At 42.5% G+C, this 19,804-nt stretch overlaps 2 protein-coding genes across 2 annotated transcripts; one reads left to right on the plus strand and one right to left on the minus strand.

Annotated features, from left to right (window-relative positions):
- Positions 1–587: 587 nt before the first annotated feature.
- On the plus strand, positions 588–16,295 carry nol6 (nucleolar protein 6 (RNA-associated)). The gene is made up of 26 exons (XM_034872495.1): positions 588–765; positions 1,126–1,332; positions 1,619–1,735; positions 1,889–2,068; positions 2,167–2,335; positions 2,474–2,608; positions 2,714–2,877; positions 4,297–4,417; positions 4,938–4,996; positions 5,093–5,194; positions 5,284–5,399; positions 5,742–5,919; positions 6,209–6,331; positions 6,939–7,087; positions 10,165–10,240; positions 10,510–10,650; positions 10,799–10,916; positions 11,185–11,339; positions 11,552–11,715; positions 11,984–12,136; positions 12,266–12,363; positions 12,531–12,655; positions 13,989–14,078; positions 14,193–14,393; positions 15,626–15,727; positions 15,897–16,295. The coding sequence occupies exons 1-26, from the start codon at positions 730–732 to the stop codon at positions 16,044–16,046; spliced, it is 3,429 nt and encodes a 1,142-aa protein (XP_034728386.1). The 5' UTR covers positions 588–729; the 3' UTR covers positions 16,047–16,295.
- LOC117945201 (zinc finger BED domain-containing protein 1-like) lies at positions 7,248–10,227 on the minus strand. The gene is made up of 2 exons (XM_034872525.1): positions 8,440–10,227; positions 7,248–8,308 (listed from the first exon to the last, which is right to left on the minus strand). The coding sequence occupies exons 1-2, from the start codon at positions 9,994–9,996 to the stop codon at positions 7,760–7,762; spliced, it is 2,106 nt and encodes a 701-aa protein (XP_034728416.1). The 5' UTR covers positions 9,997–10,227; the 3' UTR covers positions 7,248–7,759.
- Positions 16,296–19,804: the final 3,509 nt, after the last annotated feature.

Raw genomic sequence — 19,804 nt, forward strand, 5'->3', positions numbered from 1 at the left:
CTCAAAACAATCAATAAATTAACTAAAACACATGGAACCTGTATTTACATATACCGTTGTGCACACACAATGTGCATGCGTTTGCATGCATATTAGATTAATTCATCTGCCTTCATATACAACACCTAGCCACCTTATTACTGTATGGCAGGTGTTTCAGTTACTTTGTCCACTTCATCATGCAGTTGAATTAACAGTTTTGACCAAATCGGAACATTATAATCTTCATGAAGGGAGGATTTATTGTAGGACTTCCTTTTGTACCCAGGTGTATCTAACAATGGTGTGGATGCATGCCCACCAACAAGGAATCTCAGATAGTGATTTAAATTAAAAAATAGCAATACGCTGACAAATATCATGAAACTTTACTTATAAGGTAGGCCTAATTTTATAAATAAAAGTGTATTTACAGCATTTTCCTCTAATTTCCTTTACGGTTGAATGTTTTAAAAATCTAACCCGTCTGTGAAAGCACCAACCACGGATGTGTATTAAGAGAACGCGAGACTGCTCTTGCAACCTATCTTGTTGAAGCCAGCAAGACTCGCACCAAGAGGAGAACCAATCACCATTAGCCCCCACCGCTTACACCAATCAGCGAAATATTTTGCATGCTAGCATGTTTGACTAACCCTTTGCACATGTGAGAGCGCAATGCAGGGAAGTCGGCGTTGATCAAAACTTTCAAAATATCGGACTTAACAACACATTTAAAGCAGATAAGACATGAAAAAGAAGCAGGCAACCGAAGACCCAGCAGAGGTAAGACTGGCGACATGTATTATGATTTTAGCTGCTTGGTGGCTAACTAACATTCCCGTTAAGTTAGCACGGGACAGATTACTCAGTGGTAACATCCACGTACACTGGTGTTGGTCGCATGGTTTGGCTACAATTACTGCAACTAGCTAAACGTTACATCAGTAAACAGTAATAAAAACTCAATACACAACAGGTAACAGTCAACAACCCTTCTGATAGAATTGTTAAGACAAACACCAGAATGAACCCAATTTAACACCAGGGTATGATATATATATACCATGCTTCCTTAGCTTTAAAAGACATGTTAAACGTTGAGTCAAACCGAGCTGCTGCTACATGTTGTGTTGTTCTTGCCAGATGATTCCAACAGAGAGTCACGAGGAGGAAAATGAGGCTCCCGTCAAAGCCAAAAGGAGCAAAACCGAGGAGGCTGGAGGCGAGGAGGCGGTCTATCACCCGGCGAAGCTGTCCCGAAGTGATCTGTACAGACCTCCTACAGCAGAGGAGCTAAACCAGCTGAAAGAGGCGGAAAGCCTGTTTCACTGCAGCCTGCTTAAAATGCAGGTGAGACCCCCCCCCCCACTCTGCCAGCCCCCGAATTAGTGCATTGACACGGTCCGGTTTGTGCATGTGTGTGTATTTTGGGCCTGTGTGTAATATGTGCCAAACAGAGTGTAACATGTAATTTACCCTTGGGGATTTATAATAGTACATCTTCTTCTTCTTACTGACATGGACATTAAAAGGAATGGTGTTACAGCTTAAGTCAACGATGTTGTCCCATGTTGACAATAATAAGCAACTTTCCACACGCTCCTGGAAAATGTCTTGAATCTATCACCAATAACAGATGGAAGAGCTGCTGAAAGAGGTCGCCCTGAGTGAGCGTAGGAAACAGAAAATTGATTCCTTCATTCAGACAGTCACCAAGCTGCTCCAGACTGTACCCGAATCCCCAGAGGTCGAGGTATGTGCTACGTTAACTCATTTAAAAAAAAAAAAAAAAGGCTTTGAGGCTTAATCCCATTCATTCGGCTCACCACAAATTCACACACTTAAACCTGTAACCACATTGTAACCACGATTTTTTTTTTTACTCGTTCTCTCTCTCTGTGTTCAGGTAAGTGACCTGTCGTGGCTGTCTAGTGCAGTCAAGGTCCCGTTCCTCCTGGTGCCCAAAACAACAAAGGGAAAGTTCCACATGACACCTCCTGCTTCTGTTGATCTGATCGGCAGCTACCCCCTGGGCACATGCACCAAACCACATGTCATGGTGGACCTGGCTGTCACAATCCCAGCTGTAAGTCACCTGCCATGGACTGAATGCAGTATGACAATACAGACATTAGCTAATGAGAGACGCCGCTGTCTTCTGTCTGCTCACTCTTGTGTTATCAGGATGTCCTCCACCCAAAGGATGTTCTGAACCAGAGGTATCCGAGGAAAAGGGCTCTCTACCTCGCGGGCCTGGCCCAGTGCCTCGCATCCTCCTCTGACATCGGAAGCATGCTTTATTCCTGTCTCCATGGCAATCGACTTCGACCAGTTCTACTGCTGACCCCTCCAGGTATTTCACTTTCAACACTGCCAACCTTCAAGAGCGTTGTGTTCTTTGTATGGATTTTACCAGCAATTCATCGTGTTTGTTGGGATTTGGTTTTTGGTTCTGATTATGAAGATTGTTGTGATATGGCCTCTCTCTCAGGTAAAGACTCTTCCAGCTTCACTGTGCGTGTTCATGCCTGTCCGCCTCCTGGATTCTTCAAGCCCAGCCGTTTCCACCCTCAGAGGAATAATATCCGAACAGAGTGGTACACCGGATTGCAGACCTCCCAGTCTGGTAAGATTGTTAATGTATACAGCTTGTTCAAATATTAGCCATCACAATATATATTACATTTAAATCAGTTGATCAGTGACCCCTTCCTTTTGCTTATTGTTGCAGAGAGCAGCGAGTCTCCCACACCACATTACAATAGCTCTGTTCTGGGGGATTTACTGGCCAGGGCCCACCTCCAGTTTCTTTCTGCTGTCAGCTCCCAGTGCTCAGCTTTTGCAGATGGGGTGGCTTTGCTCAAAGTCTGGCTTCGGCAAAGAGAGCTCCACCAGGTAGGAGGCTTGCAATGATTCCCTTAAGCTACACTACCAGACTGTTAAAGTTGGCAGCCTGAACGGTACTGTTCCGGCTGACTACACAACTTGCTGTCTTGACTACACTCCCTGACTTAAGGCCGTGACACGCTAAATCGATAATCGGCCCTCAGGCGGTCTGGCGAGGTCATTGACTCGAGTCTGTTTGGTGTGTTCCGTGCTGTTGTCCCATCGGAGGGGCCGTCGTCCTTCATTTTAGCGGACCTGACATGCTCAGTCGAAGGCGGGCACTGCCGGCAGTTGGGCTCGAATTACCAATCTGGTAGAGTGCTAGCCCGGAAATGAGGAGTGTGACTAGAAGCTCTCAAAATCTGACTAATCTTTTAAACTGACCTTTGTTGATGAAAAGAAGACAGATTCAGCACCTGGCTGGCCCATTTCTTGCTTGAAATGTTTTGGGAAACACGTTTTGCTGAACTATTTTAGTAAAATATGACGATGTATTCTGAACATGCCGCCTGGCTTCAAATTTCCCAGAAAAGCTAGACTCACGTGACACGCTTGTCCAATCGGCTGCTGGTTTTCATTTTTTGGCGACAGCACAGATTAGCGCCGCCTGCTGTTATGAAAATGTTTTACGTTTCGTCGTTTTAGTGTGTTCCGAGGCACTTTGTTTTGGCCAACTCAGGGGGGTGACGGATCCGTCCAACTGCCTTTTCTGCCCACGGTCAGCCGTCTGGTTGGTGTGTCACACACTACTAGATCTTTCATCAGGGGGAATCCCAGAGTCTAATCTCCAATCTACATTTTTGTCACAAAACAGTGTTTCCCACAGATTCGAAAGCAATTTGGGGGGGGTGTAATACGCTCATTTGCATAATGTGTGATATCATTATGCAGTCATTTGCATAAAGCTTAGTGGTTGTGTCCGGAAGGTAGCTAGCAAGAAATAGAAATCTTTTGCCAAGTATTCACAAAATCAATACAGGAATTTATTTACTTAGGTAGCCTATCTTTTGAAGTAAAAAAAAGAATTTCTACAAAGGGAGGGGACAAGATCAACAAAGAATTCTCAAATTATAAAACAGATTTAGAGAGATGTGACTGTTTTGGCGGTCATAGGAGAGAAATACCTCTCCTTTTGCGCATGGAAACTAAGAGTAAAGATAATTACCTCTTCCAAAGAGTTTTTTTTTTAAATCCTGTATGTCCTCCTTTGCTACTAGCAACTGCGTTGATGAGGGGTGGGGGTGAAGCGCGATCACCGAAGGCTTGTATCATGTTGATGTGCCGACAGTGTTGTAGTCATTACTTAGAATTCCTCATGTGGGATACAGAAACTATGCACTAGAGCTTCAAACAGAGATTAGTTCTTTCTTTGTACTATGTGTATTAACTAGTCATCCTGCCTCTGTATTCCTCTCTAATGTCTTGTAGGGCACAGGCTGTTTTAATGGCTTCCTGGCGTCAATGCTGCTTGCTTACCTGCTGACCAGTCACAGAATCAGTAACTCCATGACAGCCTATCAGCTGCTCCGAAACACCTTGAACTTCCTGGGTAAGAATGTTTAAAATCCACTAAACCACTTTTTTTCCTGTTTTTTTTTGTAAATAAAAGATAATATGATGCAAAATAGAACTACAACAATTATTAAATTGTCAACTTTCAAATTAATCAGCAACGATTTTTATAATCGATTAGTCGGTTAGAGTCATTTTTTTTAAGACAATAAAATAAAATGTTTTTAATTCAACTTGTTAAATGTGAATATCTTCTAGTTTCTTCTCTCAACTGTGACAGTAAACTGAATGTCTTTGAGTTGTGGACATTTGAGGACGTCATCTTGGGCATTTGGGAAACACTGATCCACACTTTCACCATTTTCTGACGTGTTAGACAAAACAACTCATCGATTGAATCGAGAAAATAATCGACAGATTAATTGACTATAAAAAATAATCGTTAGTTGCAGCCCTTATGCAAAATATGGTATGCAGTAGTTGACCTTAAAGCAACTTGCTTATCACTGCTTTTTATATCTTGCAGCTTACCCAACTTTTGTTTCCCCCTCCTCCAGCATCTACAGACCTGACAGTGAATGGAATTAGCCTAGCCAAGGATCCTGACTCTACAGCTGTAAGTGGTCTAAACCTATGCATGTGCTGTCTCCACCCTTTCATTATCATAATCATTATGTCCCCATTTCTTTCTTTTTCTTCTTTTCCTCCGCAGCCATCTCTTGCAGAGTTCCACAATGCTTTTCAGGTCGTATTTGTCGACCCTTCAGGACATCTCAACATGTGTGCTGACATGACCGCTTGTACCTACAAACAGGTAAATCCTAGAAAAACCGATGTGCATTGGAAAGGAGATCATTTTCACACGGGTGGACAGGTTTTGACCATTTTACAATTGGTTTTCAGCTGCAGCACGAGGCCTCTGTGTCGATGCAGTTCTGGGACGACCCTACGCTGGACGGGTTCCACAGCCTCCTCATGACACCTAAACCCATGATAAGGACGAGCGACCACATATTCCAGTATGCCTTTATTTCTTAGCTAATGCAACAAACCTCAATTATATCCAGTCCCTCTTTTTATGTACATAAGCAGCTTATTTTTCCTCTTCAACACACATAATTTTCCACTTCCTCTGACGTGCTAACTTCTCCTGATACAGATTCTGGCTGAAGATAGTTTAGACACCTTCTCATATGGGCACGTAGGCATTGTCTAACATGTCATGTAATAAAGAGGGTACTGGGAAAAAATATCCTACTGCCTGCTTGACATCACAAGAGTTGATTTTAGAGCAGGACTCTATCACGTTGTCTTTGACTTCCCAGTCAGTTCCTGATTTGTGCTTTTCATCTCCCGCTCAGGTTATGTGACCTGGTGAAGCTCCAGTCCAGCTGTAAGAAACTGAATCTCCTCAGTGAGCTGATGGACCACAGTGGAAATTACGTCCACACGGCACTCCCTTATATCCTGTCGCTGCTTCAGCGAGGACTGGGCCAACGGATCCACCTCCTCACCCACTCCCTCTCTCCTGACCCTGAGGTGGGAAGCGTTTACGTTCAGGGGATCCAGTCGTCCATGTCTGGCTTACTCAACTAGCAGAATGTGCACGCTGAGTGTTCAGTGCTTAATGTCATCATTGGTCTAAGCTGGTTTTAACAAAACCCTTGATTGTATTAGCACTAACTACTACTACTTGAACAACGGTACGCTTGGGACTCAAAACAGGGCAAAGGTCTCTTACAAAGTGGAGTAAAAAAAAAAGAAATGTGTAAAATAATATTTACTATCATATAATTATTGAATTTGTGAATCTTCTGTTTTATCACAGTGGTCTGTGGCGAGTGAAGCCCCGAAACACAAAGCCCAGCCTCCCCTCTCCTTCGGGGTGCTCTTAAAGCCGGAGCTGGCGGCCTCTGCCCTGGAGAGAGGCCCGCCTGCAGACAGCCCCAAGGTAACCTCACCTGACTCCTTCTGTACATCCATAGATTGTTCTCTGTTCACTAACTGCTCCAAACAGCTCTGGTTGTAGTCCAGCCTAGACTTCTGTGACAAACGTGCGTCACTTTGTAACACGTTATAATGCTTGCCTAGCTGCGAGCATGGCATGCCCTCAAACTCTGCTTCTGACTGGCTAGTAGTCCACTCCTCGGAACTGCACATGTGCAACTCCAAACAAAGATGGAATAAAAGTGTGATGTCTCACTCTGTAGCTAAAACAGAGAGCTCAACACACAGGGTGAAAAGAGGAGCTGCAGCAATGTGCAGCTCAAAAAAAATGTTTTTGGAAAAATTAAACCTTGTAAACCCGGTTTCATATGAAATGAGCATAATATGAGCAATTGAAAATCAAAAGTGCTGCGAAGATGGGAGTTGTTCTTGTATTAGTGTGTACTCACCGCAACAATGTACTTACCATGCAGTGTATTTGATTAGGAAAGACCTTAGATGTAAATGTTCACATACGCTACGCTAAATCTATGATTGTGAACGAAACAATGTACATTTCTTAATCATTTACGTGTCATGATACATTAACCACAGCTGTGTCCTTCCGTTAGGCCGCGGAGTTTCGTCAGCTGTGGGGTTCTCGCTCCGAGCTGCGTCGATTTCAGGACGGCGCCATCACCGAGGCTGTGCTGTGGGACGGAGAGACCATGTGCCAAAAACGTCTAGTCCCGAGACAGATCATTACACACCTGCTACAGCTGTATGTATTCTTTTATCCTTGAGTAGCGTACTGCAGGACACAAGACATCACATTATTACTGTAGTTAATGAGTTTCTAGCTGTATTGTTAACAAACATTTGGTATAACAAAAGGAACCAACCAGTGATTTTCCTTTTTATTAATTTTTGTATTCTTATTAGAAGACTATTGTTAAGAGATGTACCCAATCTATTTAGTCTCTACTTGTTGCTTGGGTAAGCCTAATGTTTGATTTTGAATAGCAAGGATTGTATAGTGACCACGTGTTTACTCAGCTATTGCTCACAACAGCTTAAGCCAAGAGTTTCAGCCATCGAGTCCATTGAGATGATGAGACAGACGACGTATTGTATTTATAGTAAGAGATAAGGGTTGGGTCCGGATAAACTTGCTGTACATTCCGAATTTTAAGCACTGCACTATAAACAGGTTCTGAAATTAACCTTTTTTTTTATTTGTCTGCCACTAAAATTTTATCTGACAACTTTGAAATCTATGAACTAAATGAAGGAATAACATTTAGATTTTGTGTAATAAAACAAATTACATCATAATACCTTTTACTATTAGATACATTTTCACTTACAAATTAAAATAACAATTAATTATATGCATGGTACATTCACAGCATTTGAATTACAGTGTGGCTTCTGGGGAAGCCCTAGTTAACAGTTATGCATTTCTGTTTACAAAGATCATCATGTCAACATGTTCCGGGCTCAATCTGGTTCGCATTGTTGCAAATGTTTGTCCAGCCTCTGACAGTAAAGATGGCAGTGATACACCAGGTACACATAAATAGTGTCTTGCCAGAGTGGCTAGCTTTGGGAATCTTGGTCCATTTACCCTCCACCAGTCGAGAGGGTTTATGTCCAATGAGGGAGCAATGTCTCTTAAGTAGTAATCTACCTGAGCCTCAGAGTCTGTGGCATAGGAGGAACTGTAGTTGTCTCCTAGGAGCAACATCATGGTGTTTTTGGTGTCACTTCTCAGTTGCGAAGGCATAGCCACCCGGCTAATATCGGGTGTAACCAGGATCTCCTGCTGTTCATCCTTTGTGCCCACTGTGGTAGTTATCACATCTAATCTGGAAACCAATTCGTGTAGTTTAACCTTTGCAGCGAGTCTCCCCGTTGGCGTAAGGAAGCTGAGATGTTTGTGACGAGGGTCCAGCATAGAGGCGATCAGGGCGGGTTTGGAGGCTAGGTCATTAGAGTCAACCTGTAAACCGTAAAATGAAATTGTTAAGGTAAGGGAATGCATATGGTTTGTACTAGCATTGCCAAATACATTCCAGTTAAAGCACAAATTGATGAGTGACTTTTGATTACCAGTAATTAGTTTATGCCTACCTCCATGTGATTTCTAAGGGACTTCTGAACTTTCAGCTTGAACTCGGAGACTTGTTCAACGTCATTCTCTTTTGGCACAAGGTGGGTCTGAATGAGGCTGAACGTGATTGGGTAGATGTTCGAAATGGACACTTCTGTTTCAGCAGATATGACCGTTGTTGCCCATTTCAGCGTTGCCAACACGGGTGTGAAATTCTCAATTATTTGCCAGCAATCATCTTCAATCTCAAGGATCTGAGCTTCTTGTCTGTTGGTGGTTGTGCGATCAGAGAGCACAGCTTTAATCGCCCACCGCTGCTCAAGTAACCTTTCGAACATATCGCAGATCGTGTCCCATCTAGCTTTACTCGACTGGATAAGCTGGTGCTGTGGCAGGCACATCTGAACTTGCTTCTGTGCCAAGGCTTCACTTGCCAGCAGGTTGTGATTGAAGTGCTTGACTAGTTTCCCGGCAGCAACAATGATGCGAACTAGATCCTCACTCAGCCCGTCACTGACCGCTAGCTGCAATGTAGTGGCAAAGCAAGTGGCATAGTCCCAAGTGACACGGGCACACGCATGGGCGGACAAGATGCCATGCGTGTTGTTATGAACACATGCGGTCACTTTCCCGCCGATAGCCCAGGTTTGCACAGTTTTAAGGAGCCTCTCTGTGACACCGCCTGCCGTAGTTTGACTGTTTGATGGCAGCTTGTGTGTCTGCAGCACAGCTGACCTCCCCTGCCACTCCTCTGTGATGAATGAACAGAAAACTGTAAGGTATCTCTGAAATGGGAGGGCTGTCCAGAAGTCAGCAGTGAGAGCCACTTTCTCCACTCTACCCAGCTGTGCTACAAGCTCATCTACCTTCTCGTGGAAATGGCCTTCAATGAGGCGTGTGATGTCGCCAACAGATGGCATTTTATAGTTTTGCACGGTGTACGCAAGAAGCTCACGAAAACCGTCGCCACTAATCACGCTAACGGGAAGCATGTCCTTCTCTATCATCCTGGAGATCAGTTCAGTCACCTCTGCGTGTGCCGCAAGTGACACCCCATCATTGGGCACAGTGTCTTGGTGCTTGTTTTTGATGTGGTACATCATGCTGGTGGTGCTGCTCCTGTATTTCAGCTTCGTGTCGCACATCGTGCAGTGAACCTCGTCGTCCACTTTAATGAAAATGTCCCACACAGAGCTTCGCTTCAGGCGCTTCCTCTCTCCGCATTCACGCTCAGGGAGGTTGGCGGTCGTGTTCATGTTGGGTGCCATGATGGCAACCTGCATGATGTCCGAATTAGCGGTGCTCTCCTCCTCAACGCACTTCACGGTAACGTTACAAATCACCGGCTTCTCGTCTTCGTCTGACGTCAGCGGTGCCGTGGACGGATGGTGCCTGCTCATGTGGTTAATCATGGAGCTGGTGGCGCCGCCGCAGTACTTCAACGTAGCGTCGCATTTCATGCAGCGGACGAAGTTGTTATTCACTTGTTCAAAGCAGTCCCACACAGAGCTCCGTCTCCTCCCCATACGCTTCATGTTGTCGTGCAGCTGGCTAATGTCTGAAAATGTTGTTTTCATAAAGCTAACGTTAACTGTTAGCTAATGTTAGCGCTGGCTGTCGCACAAAATAAGCCAATTTGGGACCAGTTTTACCTATAGAAGTACAGGGTGGTGAATGTATGCATACATTTGTTTGAATCCTGTTTAGAAAAGAAACAATAGATTTATAGATATATTATCCACCAGGCATGCAGATATCCCCGAGTCCTCCATGAGATATGTGGGGGCGATGGCGGATGACGTCATCAAAACAGGAAGTGAGGTAAATTTCAAAATAAAGTCTGCGAGGCTCTTTGAAAATAAAGATAATAGCGTTTTTTAAAGTAATGAATATTCTTGTATAGAGACCCTGCACTATTTTTGTTATTAGTTGTTGTAATATTATTATGTCATATGTTAAGTTTATATTATTGTTGGTATTTAATCAAAAAATGGCGACGTGTTTTGCTGCTTCATAATGAAATAAATGTCTATAATAATAATAATAATGTGGATGTACAGCATGTTTTTGACATGTATTGTGCTTTTCAGCTGCCTAGCACTGGAGAGGAGGAGAGTTTACTGGTGGTTCAGTCCTATGATGACCTGAGTAGAAAACTATGGAGGTTGGAAGGTCTGCCTCTCTCCATCACAGCAGTGCAAGGAGCCCACCCAGCACTCAGATATACACAGGTAAAGCCTCTTGTTCTCATCAGGGAACTGCTCTCATTTATGCAGTAGTAGAAGAATGATATTTTCCACCCCGGTGCAATGAGTCATTGATACTGTACAATTGTGAATTATATTATGACAGTTGTTATATTTCAACTTTACCTTGCAGGTCTTTCCCCCTCTGCCACTGAAGCTGGACTACTCCTTCTTTGACAGAGAAAAGACTTCCAGATCATTGGTGCCCAAGGAAGGCAAACCCTGCCCTGCATATATCACCCCTATCACAGGTTAGTGTTTAATATACAGGGAAGTAAAGGAAGCTGTTAACTCTCATTTAATCTGTTGCAATACTACTGCTAGACTTCATTGAAGTTCGACTGAAACAGAATTTTCTTTGATTTCTGTGATGTTCCTGGTGGTTTAAAAATCCGAAATGACTTACATGACTTAATGACTTTTAAATGAGTTACAACCCACGTATTAAAAATAGGGGACTCTTAGCCACATACAAATAATATTCCATGTACAAATGTATTGGTGACCCTGCTCTTGCAGTGATCTGTCACATGGAGGGGAGCGGAAAGTGGCCTCATGACCGCCTCGCCATCCGACACATCCGAACTGCCTTCCACATCCGTCTGGGAGAGTTACTCAAGAAGCACCATAATTATACGTGCAGGCCCTGTCCCACACACCTAGATGTCTGGAAGGTATATTTTTGAAATGGTGCATAAGTTGCACTTTTTTCTGTAAAGTTGACTGTGGTTTTGCTTTGAAATCGATTTTAATAAATTTTTATTAAAGTTTGTGGTATATCCAGGCAAGTTGTGTTGTTGTCGATGGCACAGTATCGTTTTTCTTATCACAGTTCAAAGTTTTCTGTTTATTCATGTAGTTTATTTCCATTTGTTCATGCTTCCAGGATGGCTTGGTGTTCCGCCTCCAGGTGGCATACCATCGTGAACCTCACGTGCTAAGGGAGAGTGTGAATGCCGAGGGCCTGCTGGTTGTAAGGGACAACGAGGAGGCTCAGGCTCTGGAGATGGCCACCATTCACAAGCCTCTACTTACCAGCACATTGCATGGGTAACAAAAAAAAACAGTAACGCAAAGTAGTATTTGTGCGTCGGTGCGGGAAAGCAGGGTCTTAGGTTTTGGTGCCCTCGGTCTTTTCAACCCTACACATGTCTGTGAGGAACAAAGAGTCATTTTTGGTTTTATGTTTTCATTTTCTTCAACAATTTTGTCCTTTCTGTCTTCATATTTGCTCTCTTTCCTGTTGCTATTTTTTTGCATGCACCATTTTCTCCCTTTCCCGCCCCTTCTTATACTGTACTTGTCACTCTGTTGATAGGCTCCAGCAGCAGCACCCATGTTTTGGGGCAGTATGTCGTCTCGCCAAACGCTGGCTGGGGGCTCAGCTCTTCAGTGATGACATCACAGAGGACACAGCAGACCTGCTGGTGGCGTTGCTTTTCCTGCAGCCTGCACCCTTTACTCCACCAGGGTAGCTACCGCTACCGCTTCTGCTTTTTACCTTTTTTTGTTTGGTCCACCACACAGTCTTTCACAATTTGTTTGTCACTTCCTTTTGTTTGTTCAGTAGGTCATAGGAATGAATTTCTGTCTTCTTCAGTTCTCCTCAGGTCGGCTTCCTTCGTTTCCTTCATCTGCTCTCCTCCTTTGACTGGAGGAACAACCCGCTGGTTGTCAACCTCAACAACCAGCTCGCAGGCAAGCACTCTCTCTCTCTCACACACCCCTTTTTCCTCTGTGGCACGCAAACAAATCCCTATATGACCTTTTTTTATATACACACCGGCATAGTTTAACATCCTGCTCACATGCATTGCTGTTTCAACGCCAACTTTGATTGTTGTTCACCTCTCTGTAACATGCAGCCACCGACTACACGGAGATCAAGAATGACTTCACTGCCACCAGGGAGTCTCTGCCTGTCATGTTTATAGCTACACCTAAAGACAAAAAACAATCCATTTGGACGAAGCGAGCACCTAGTGTACAGGTCAGTGGACACAAATACAAGTACGCAACTCACACGACAGCACATTAAATAGATTGGCACTCAATTCTGGATTTAAAGTGATTAAATATTACAATTGGCCAGTAAGAGGACAAAAATACAAAAAAATTGAATACTTGAGAAAAATACCAACAGATAGATCACAGGCTTATAAGTTACTTTTGTTTGTTCGACTTGTTACACAGAAAGAATCACAAACAACAATGTAGAAAAGAGTTGCATGTTCTCAGCAGAGAGCAGTCACGTAGTTTAACAATCCTGCAGCCTTTTCTTAGTTCACAGTGGTCTCCTGGATCCCACTGACTAAATATGACACCAAATTAAGGTACAATATTGATCCATTTACAGATATTAAGTGTATTGCACTGAACAGATTGACCAGATTGGGGGGGGGAGAGAGATCCTTACTCGGTGTATTCTTTGGAGTTTCTCAGTGCCTCCAAATGACCACTAGAGAGCAAAGTGGCATGCAGTGAATCCGTTCACAGAATACTTTAATGTTGTAACGTTTCTCTCAGAACACCCAAGATGCTTTGTATCAACAAGATACATGCATGACCTTAGAACATGTTAATAAGCTTTGCACATATTATGATTTTTATACTGAACCACAAAGATATTTCAAGTTAGTTTGAATGAAAGTACATTGTTCATTTCCCTAGTGAATGAATGGGTTATAACCTGGTTACAAAGTGTACTTGTAGGAAAGATGAGGTAAAAATGTGGAACTAAATGGGTTTGAGGAGAGCTTTTCAATAGGGAGCAATTCAATATCTCTCTAAGTAATCCTTAAAAGCCTAAAAGGAAAAAAGAACTTAAAATTAGCAGATAAGTGTACAACTGGGACGATAATGTGGTACATTAATGGGACGATAATGTGGTACATTAATGGGACGATAATGTGGTACATTAATGGGACGATAATGTGGTATATTAATGGTACAACCTCATGCAGTAATCTTACATTCTCCAAATGACAAGGAAACAAGGCTCAAGGCACTATTCTCTTGCCACAAATGCTATAGAAGGGGAGGTCCTAAGCAAGAAACACAAAGATTAACTGCGTGTTTTTGCATGTTTAGTTTAGCCTAGAACACACATTTACTGGTGGGCATATTGACTAGCGCATTTACTCAGTGATTCATTTTCAGAATTGTTGGATTTGTGTGTACTGGGAAATGGCTACTTGGAAATCCCCGGCTAATTGATAGCTTTACAGCCACAAGGAACATCTATACATTCATATGACATTCCAAAATGTTTTCAGCTAAAATGCTTGTTTACCCATTTCAAGTTATATTTTGTCTGTCTTCAGATGCTGCAGCGTGTGGTGATGGTGGCTGCTGAGAGTCTTAAGTTACTGGAAAATCAGCTGATGGACAGCAACCAGATACAAGATGTCAGGGTTAGTAAAAAAACGACTCTCATTTAGCATTGTCGCCATAAATGCTTCACTATCTGAATGAAATGGGATTTAATAAATGTCAGCCTTGTGATGCACTCGTCTGTGTTTGTGTAGGTGGTCATGCGCCCTCCCCTGGATGCCTACGATGTGTTGATTCACCTGAACCCCAAGCAGGTTCCCCTGCTTGTTCAGGCAGTGGACCCCCCCACTGTCACCTTCAGCAGGGGCCTTATGGCAGGCAATGTGGCCCAGTCTGGAGGGGCACTGCCCGTCATCGACTACAACCCCGTGTCCCTCTACATGGCAGAGCTCAGAGTGAGTGGTTTTTATCTTGTTTTTTCTGATCAAATATTTTATTTTGTTATATTTAAGTCAGAAACCACAAACATCCGCAAACAATACACTGGGACATAGGAACACGTCCCAGGGCCGAAAAACACAGAGTGGGAAAACAGGAGGGAGGGACAACACATGCAGAAACAGACAGACATAAACAAACAGACAGACACAAGACAAGGGACCAAACACCTGCGCAAGTAAGAGGTCTGGCCTGTGGCAACTCAGTGAGTTTTGTCTAAACTTATGGTTAAAAGGAAGGCGTGGTGTTAATAACTTATTGTTACCACTGGAATGGATGTGAAGAAAGCTGTGCAGCAGGATTTACGCATGCAAGTTGCAGCTAGTATGTGACGTCCAGCAGTTTCCTGACATTAAAAATGAATTACAAAGACGAGAAACACCCAGGCTGTACTTACATTGTTCACAATGTAGGTATGTTTCCTTGAAACAATGTTTTTACATTTCTCAGAAATGTTCCGCTTCTTCACCTTTTCCGTACACTCTTGCGCAATACCCGCATGCATGGGGGTGTTTATTTGTCAGAATCTTAACTTATTTCAATCTAAATCTTTTTTGTGTCTGTTTCCTGTGCTTTATCTCTCCCAGTTACGCTATCCAAAGATGTGGGTTACGTTATGCAACCAATACATACCCTATTTATGCACTGTATGGACAAGGCTACACTAACCATTAAGGATGCGGATCAGCAGTCAACCCAAGAGTGTAGCCATTTTGCAGAGATATAATTAAAAAAAGCATTTTGAGTCGGTTGTAAACCTGCTTTTACCTTTTTATTTTATTTGAGAGATTATTTACTTGAATGTTGTTGTTTTTTTATCTCGCTCTCCTCTGTCCTAAATGGTGGAAGTTTTTGTTGTTTTTGTTGTTGTGTGTCATGATGGATGTCTTACTCTTGGTGCAGAACAAATCTACCTACAGGTACAAATGAAGTAACCTTAACCTGAGACCTGATACAGTAGCTAGACGAGGCCTATTACACAGAATTTGTTAAATGTAACCACTTGTGGAGAAGCAAACTCCAAAGACTTAACTCATTAAGATGCTGTCTTGTCCTGCTGTGTAGTTTTGTTTGGATTGATGCCATTTTGTATTTAATAGGCTTTTGGCCTAGAGTACTGCAACAAAATGGATTCTGTCACTTAGTGCCCTGAACCTCTACTGCATCACTTCATGTAATTTATTTTCAGGAAGCTTTTGGAAACCTAGCCCTCTTCTTCTGTGATCCCTATGGTGGAACAGTGATCGCAGTTTTATGGAAGCCAAAGGCCTTCACACCAATGCCTTTTAAGGTAAAGTCGAGTCCTCCCATCTACAAGCATTAATATAGGAGAGATACCTTTATGGACTGCCAACACTTAGCTTTATTGTGTCATGTGTCTCCTTTACCTCCATCCTCAATTCACTCACATTTACATCCACCACTGATGACCTGATGCCTTACATTTTTCTTAATCGTAGACGTCGCAGGTGTCTGCTCGGAGTGTGGTTGTCTCTGGGGAGGAAGCAAATACAGTTCCCAACATCGAAGCGATACTGGAGGACTTCCGGATCATGGGAAAGGGCTTGATCAAATCACTGGAAGCCAGGACTGAAAAATGGTCATTGTAGACGACACAGATGTGCACACATACACCATTTAATTTTAACCATTTTATATGTTGTACTAGAAACGCTGTTTGGATGCCTTTTGTTTTGTTTGTGCCTGACTTGTAATACAGAACAATGGAAACGTGAATGCATTTTGGACATCTTGTTAACAATATTATGTGTTAATAATGTTGCTGTAAAAGAAAAGCCAAATGTCTGTTATGGTGACGCTCTATTATGTCTAATAAATTAACAAGTCTTTTGATTTTACCTTTGACTCCTCTTACCTGTCTGCCTATATGCCTATCTATCTATCTATCTATCAGTGGCTGAAACTGTGAAAACATGATTGGTACATAATCGGTAATAACGTTTATTGAATTACGTAAAATACATAGATTCGAAGTGCTGCTTTTGTGTTTCCAACACACACACACACACACCTGTTAGAATTGCCTCACCTGTCAGGTTTACTAGGACCTGGAGCACTTTGAGGTCCCTCCCCTTCAGTTATGTCTGAAGTTGTTGTGCCCATTAAGGTAAAGTATGTAAAACAGAGTTTTATGATCTCCGTGACAACCAACATGCTGTTAATGAAACATTAAAGCTTGTCTTGGTAATCTCTGATTTCTAAATGCAGAGTATGGACAGAGAATATGCAGTAAGTCATGCTTTACAGCAAAACTGCTGTCCCTCTGATAGGCCCTGTGTATTCTATATATTGGAATAACTGGTGTTTAAAATGACTTAGTGTTTGAGACTGTTGCGTGGCAATCTATTGCTCTCACATTCTGTAATCCTTGTTTGAAGGTTTCAGTTAAACTTTCCCTTGTTACTGAAAGAGCAATACATCTATCTGAAATGCAGGCAAGGGTTGTGATCAGCACACGTTTAAAAAGAGGGATTTGAATACTTGTCAGTGTAACATGTTCTGAATACAGTCGATAATGTACTCTAGTGTACTGTATATGGAAAATGAAAAATCTAAATATATATTTGAATTATTTAAATTACTTTGATGTGTTAAATTAAATACCAAAACTTTTAAAAAGACAATTTTTTACAGACTATATTGAATTTGAGACATCAAATTAATAAATGATATTAAACCCCCTTAGAATGACCATGAATTACATAATATGAGATGTGTTGCAATGGCTTACAGAAAACAATGTGCGCACTGTGCTTACAGGATTACGGCCGCCAGTCCTACTGCACAACTTAATATAAAGAGAAATGGTGATTGCTTTACAGTAAATGTTGCTGCCGTAAGGAATTGCAAAAAAAGTATCATCTACTTTTCTTTTGTAAAGGATGGTCCAGTGTATCATGTGCTAAAGGAGTTTAGAAATGAGCATTAAAGCATCTTTGCATATCACTTAGACAATTTGACCAGCTCTTCTTATATGACTCACTTAACTACTTCTGGCTCATGTCACTGCATTAGGAACCTAAACAAAAAGGATTTGATCGCAGTGTTCTCGTTCCGTTGTCTGATTGTCTACTTTTGTTTCTAGCTCCAAGTGTTCCTTCACCAATGTTTACTATTTCTTGTCTTTTTGGATTCAGCTTTTGCTGTTAAAGCTTGCTTATTTTGATCCACCTGCCTTATTGGTCTCCTGCATATTGGGGACTCCTTTCAAACTCTGTTGCGTGACAGTACAATCAGACCAAGTATGGACCCAGCAGACTCCAGGACCTGTTGTATTTGTTTGGGGAGTGGAAGGAAGCTCCTAGTAGGGAGCGTAAGAGGGCTGCGTTAAAGATGGTGCACCTGAAAGCTACATCTGAGCCATGGCTCAGGAGCACCAGTGGCTGGAGGACTACTTAGGAACCCCTGATTCCCAGTCTGCTTATCCAGGCTGGTTCTCCATCAGCTAGCCTCCAGTCTGCTGGCTGCTCGCAGGTCCATCAACCTTGGTATCCTGATCCTGCAACCTGCTAGCTCCCAATCTACACCCCTGTGTGATGGTCTCCAGTCTGCATCTCAGTTAGCTAGCGTTCAGCATGCTATTCACCAGCATACTGGCCAGTTTGTTTCCCAGCTTGCTAGCATCCAGTCAGCCACCCTCCTGTCTGCTCCGGTCCCAGAGCCGGGACTTCCCGTGTTCCAGCCACAATTTTACCTCATGGACTCAGATGGAGAACCTACTCGTCTCGTCACATTCCCAAATTCCTGTTGAGTTGTAACACTCATAAGTTCCTGTTAATTTTGCAACACTCATAAATTTCCTTTGATCTGCGGCAATCCCACGTTTCAGAGCCTCTGCGGTCATCAATTCCTGTGCTTCGGTAGTCATCAGTTCCTGTTCTCCAGCATACAATAGTTCCTGTGTTCCTGGTGACTGCAGATTAGTTTTTCACACAAATTTGACCGTGGGGCTTATTATTCTGTTGAAATCTCTTAAGTTAAAAACAAAATATTAAAATTGGTCTAAAAACCCGAAACACTACTACCTAGCAAGAGATGAAAAAGGGGGAGAGTTGCAACTGCTTCTTCTAGGACCCTACCCCTTTTTCTTAACAATTAAATAAAATAATTATTATATATACAACTAGAACAGCTATCCCGTACTATCATGTACCAAATGTCAAATGTCTCATAAGTTCAAAATCATATGTGACTTAAACATTGACCTTGTGTTCATCCCAACAACCCTTCCACGTCCCTATACTATAAGAATAAATTATAAATCTTCTTAAATCTTCTGCCATCCTGTTATGTTGCGGATCAACTTGACACATTTTAAACTAATGGGTATATTACTCAAGACATGTTAGCCCAGAGATTGGTGCAAACAAAATTGCGGCCTTGGGGCTAACACTAGCTCCAACCTGCTAGATTCTAGAGTCTAAAGCATAACAGTCCCTTTTCCAATGTCAACGTTTGAGAAAATAATTACGGTAATTATGGTGCCTTGCTCGAGAACACCTGGCAGTGCCCAGGAGGTGAAGTGCCATCTCTCCAGCTACCAATCCACAATTTGGTCCGTAGAGGGACTTGAACCAGTGACCCTCCAGTATTTATTTTTAATAATGAATTTTAAAAAACATAAAACGCTTCTATCAACTCTGCTTGTTGTTTATGTGTCACACAAACTTAAAGAGGGCATATACACCACCAAATAGACCACTTTGGATGTTAGTTTGAACACTCAACTTTCCAGCTTGCCGACAGGCCAATCGCGAGCATGTAGAGTCGGAGTAGAGCCTAGCTTTCACGACCACACCCCGAGACAAAATTTAGCTGGCCAAGATTCGCGAGGTGTTCCACTTTGTGGAAACTCAAAGTGTAAATCAGCCGGTCAATTTGACTCTAAGCCGAAGAGGTGTCTCGTTTCTGTAAAATAAAATAAATAAATAAACAATGTCCTGGTTTCTGAAACTTTTGCATAATTATAATTTTAATTTTTTTAACCTTATTACTTATCCAGGTAAGTCGATTGAGAAGAATTTCTCATTTGCAACGACGACCTGTCACGTTCACACAAATCAAACACACACATTGATACCTGGAGTCCGCTGGCCACTGAGCAGCTCCACTGGAGGAGTTAAGGGTTAAGACCTTGCTCAAGGGGATGAGGGAGAAACAGGTGATGACAAGTCATTCACTTTCCCCACCCAGATATTAAGTCGGCCTTGTGATTGAACAGGGGACCTCCCGGTCCTAATCTCGCTTCTCAAACCACCAGTACCCGGTCAATTTGACCAAAACTTCACAGCACAAATTGTAATGCACGTATTCTTCCTAGTGGTACAAGCACACTGTTATTTTAAAA

This window comes from Etheostoma cragini, chromosome 5 (genome assembly GCF_013103735.1).
Source record: "Etheostoma cragini isolate CJK2018 chromosome 5, CSU_Ecrag_1.0, whole genome shotgun sequence".
Taxonomy (NCBI): domain Eukaryota; kingdom Metazoa; phylum Chordata; class Actinopteri; order Perciformes; family Percidae; genus Etheostoma; species Etheostoma cragini.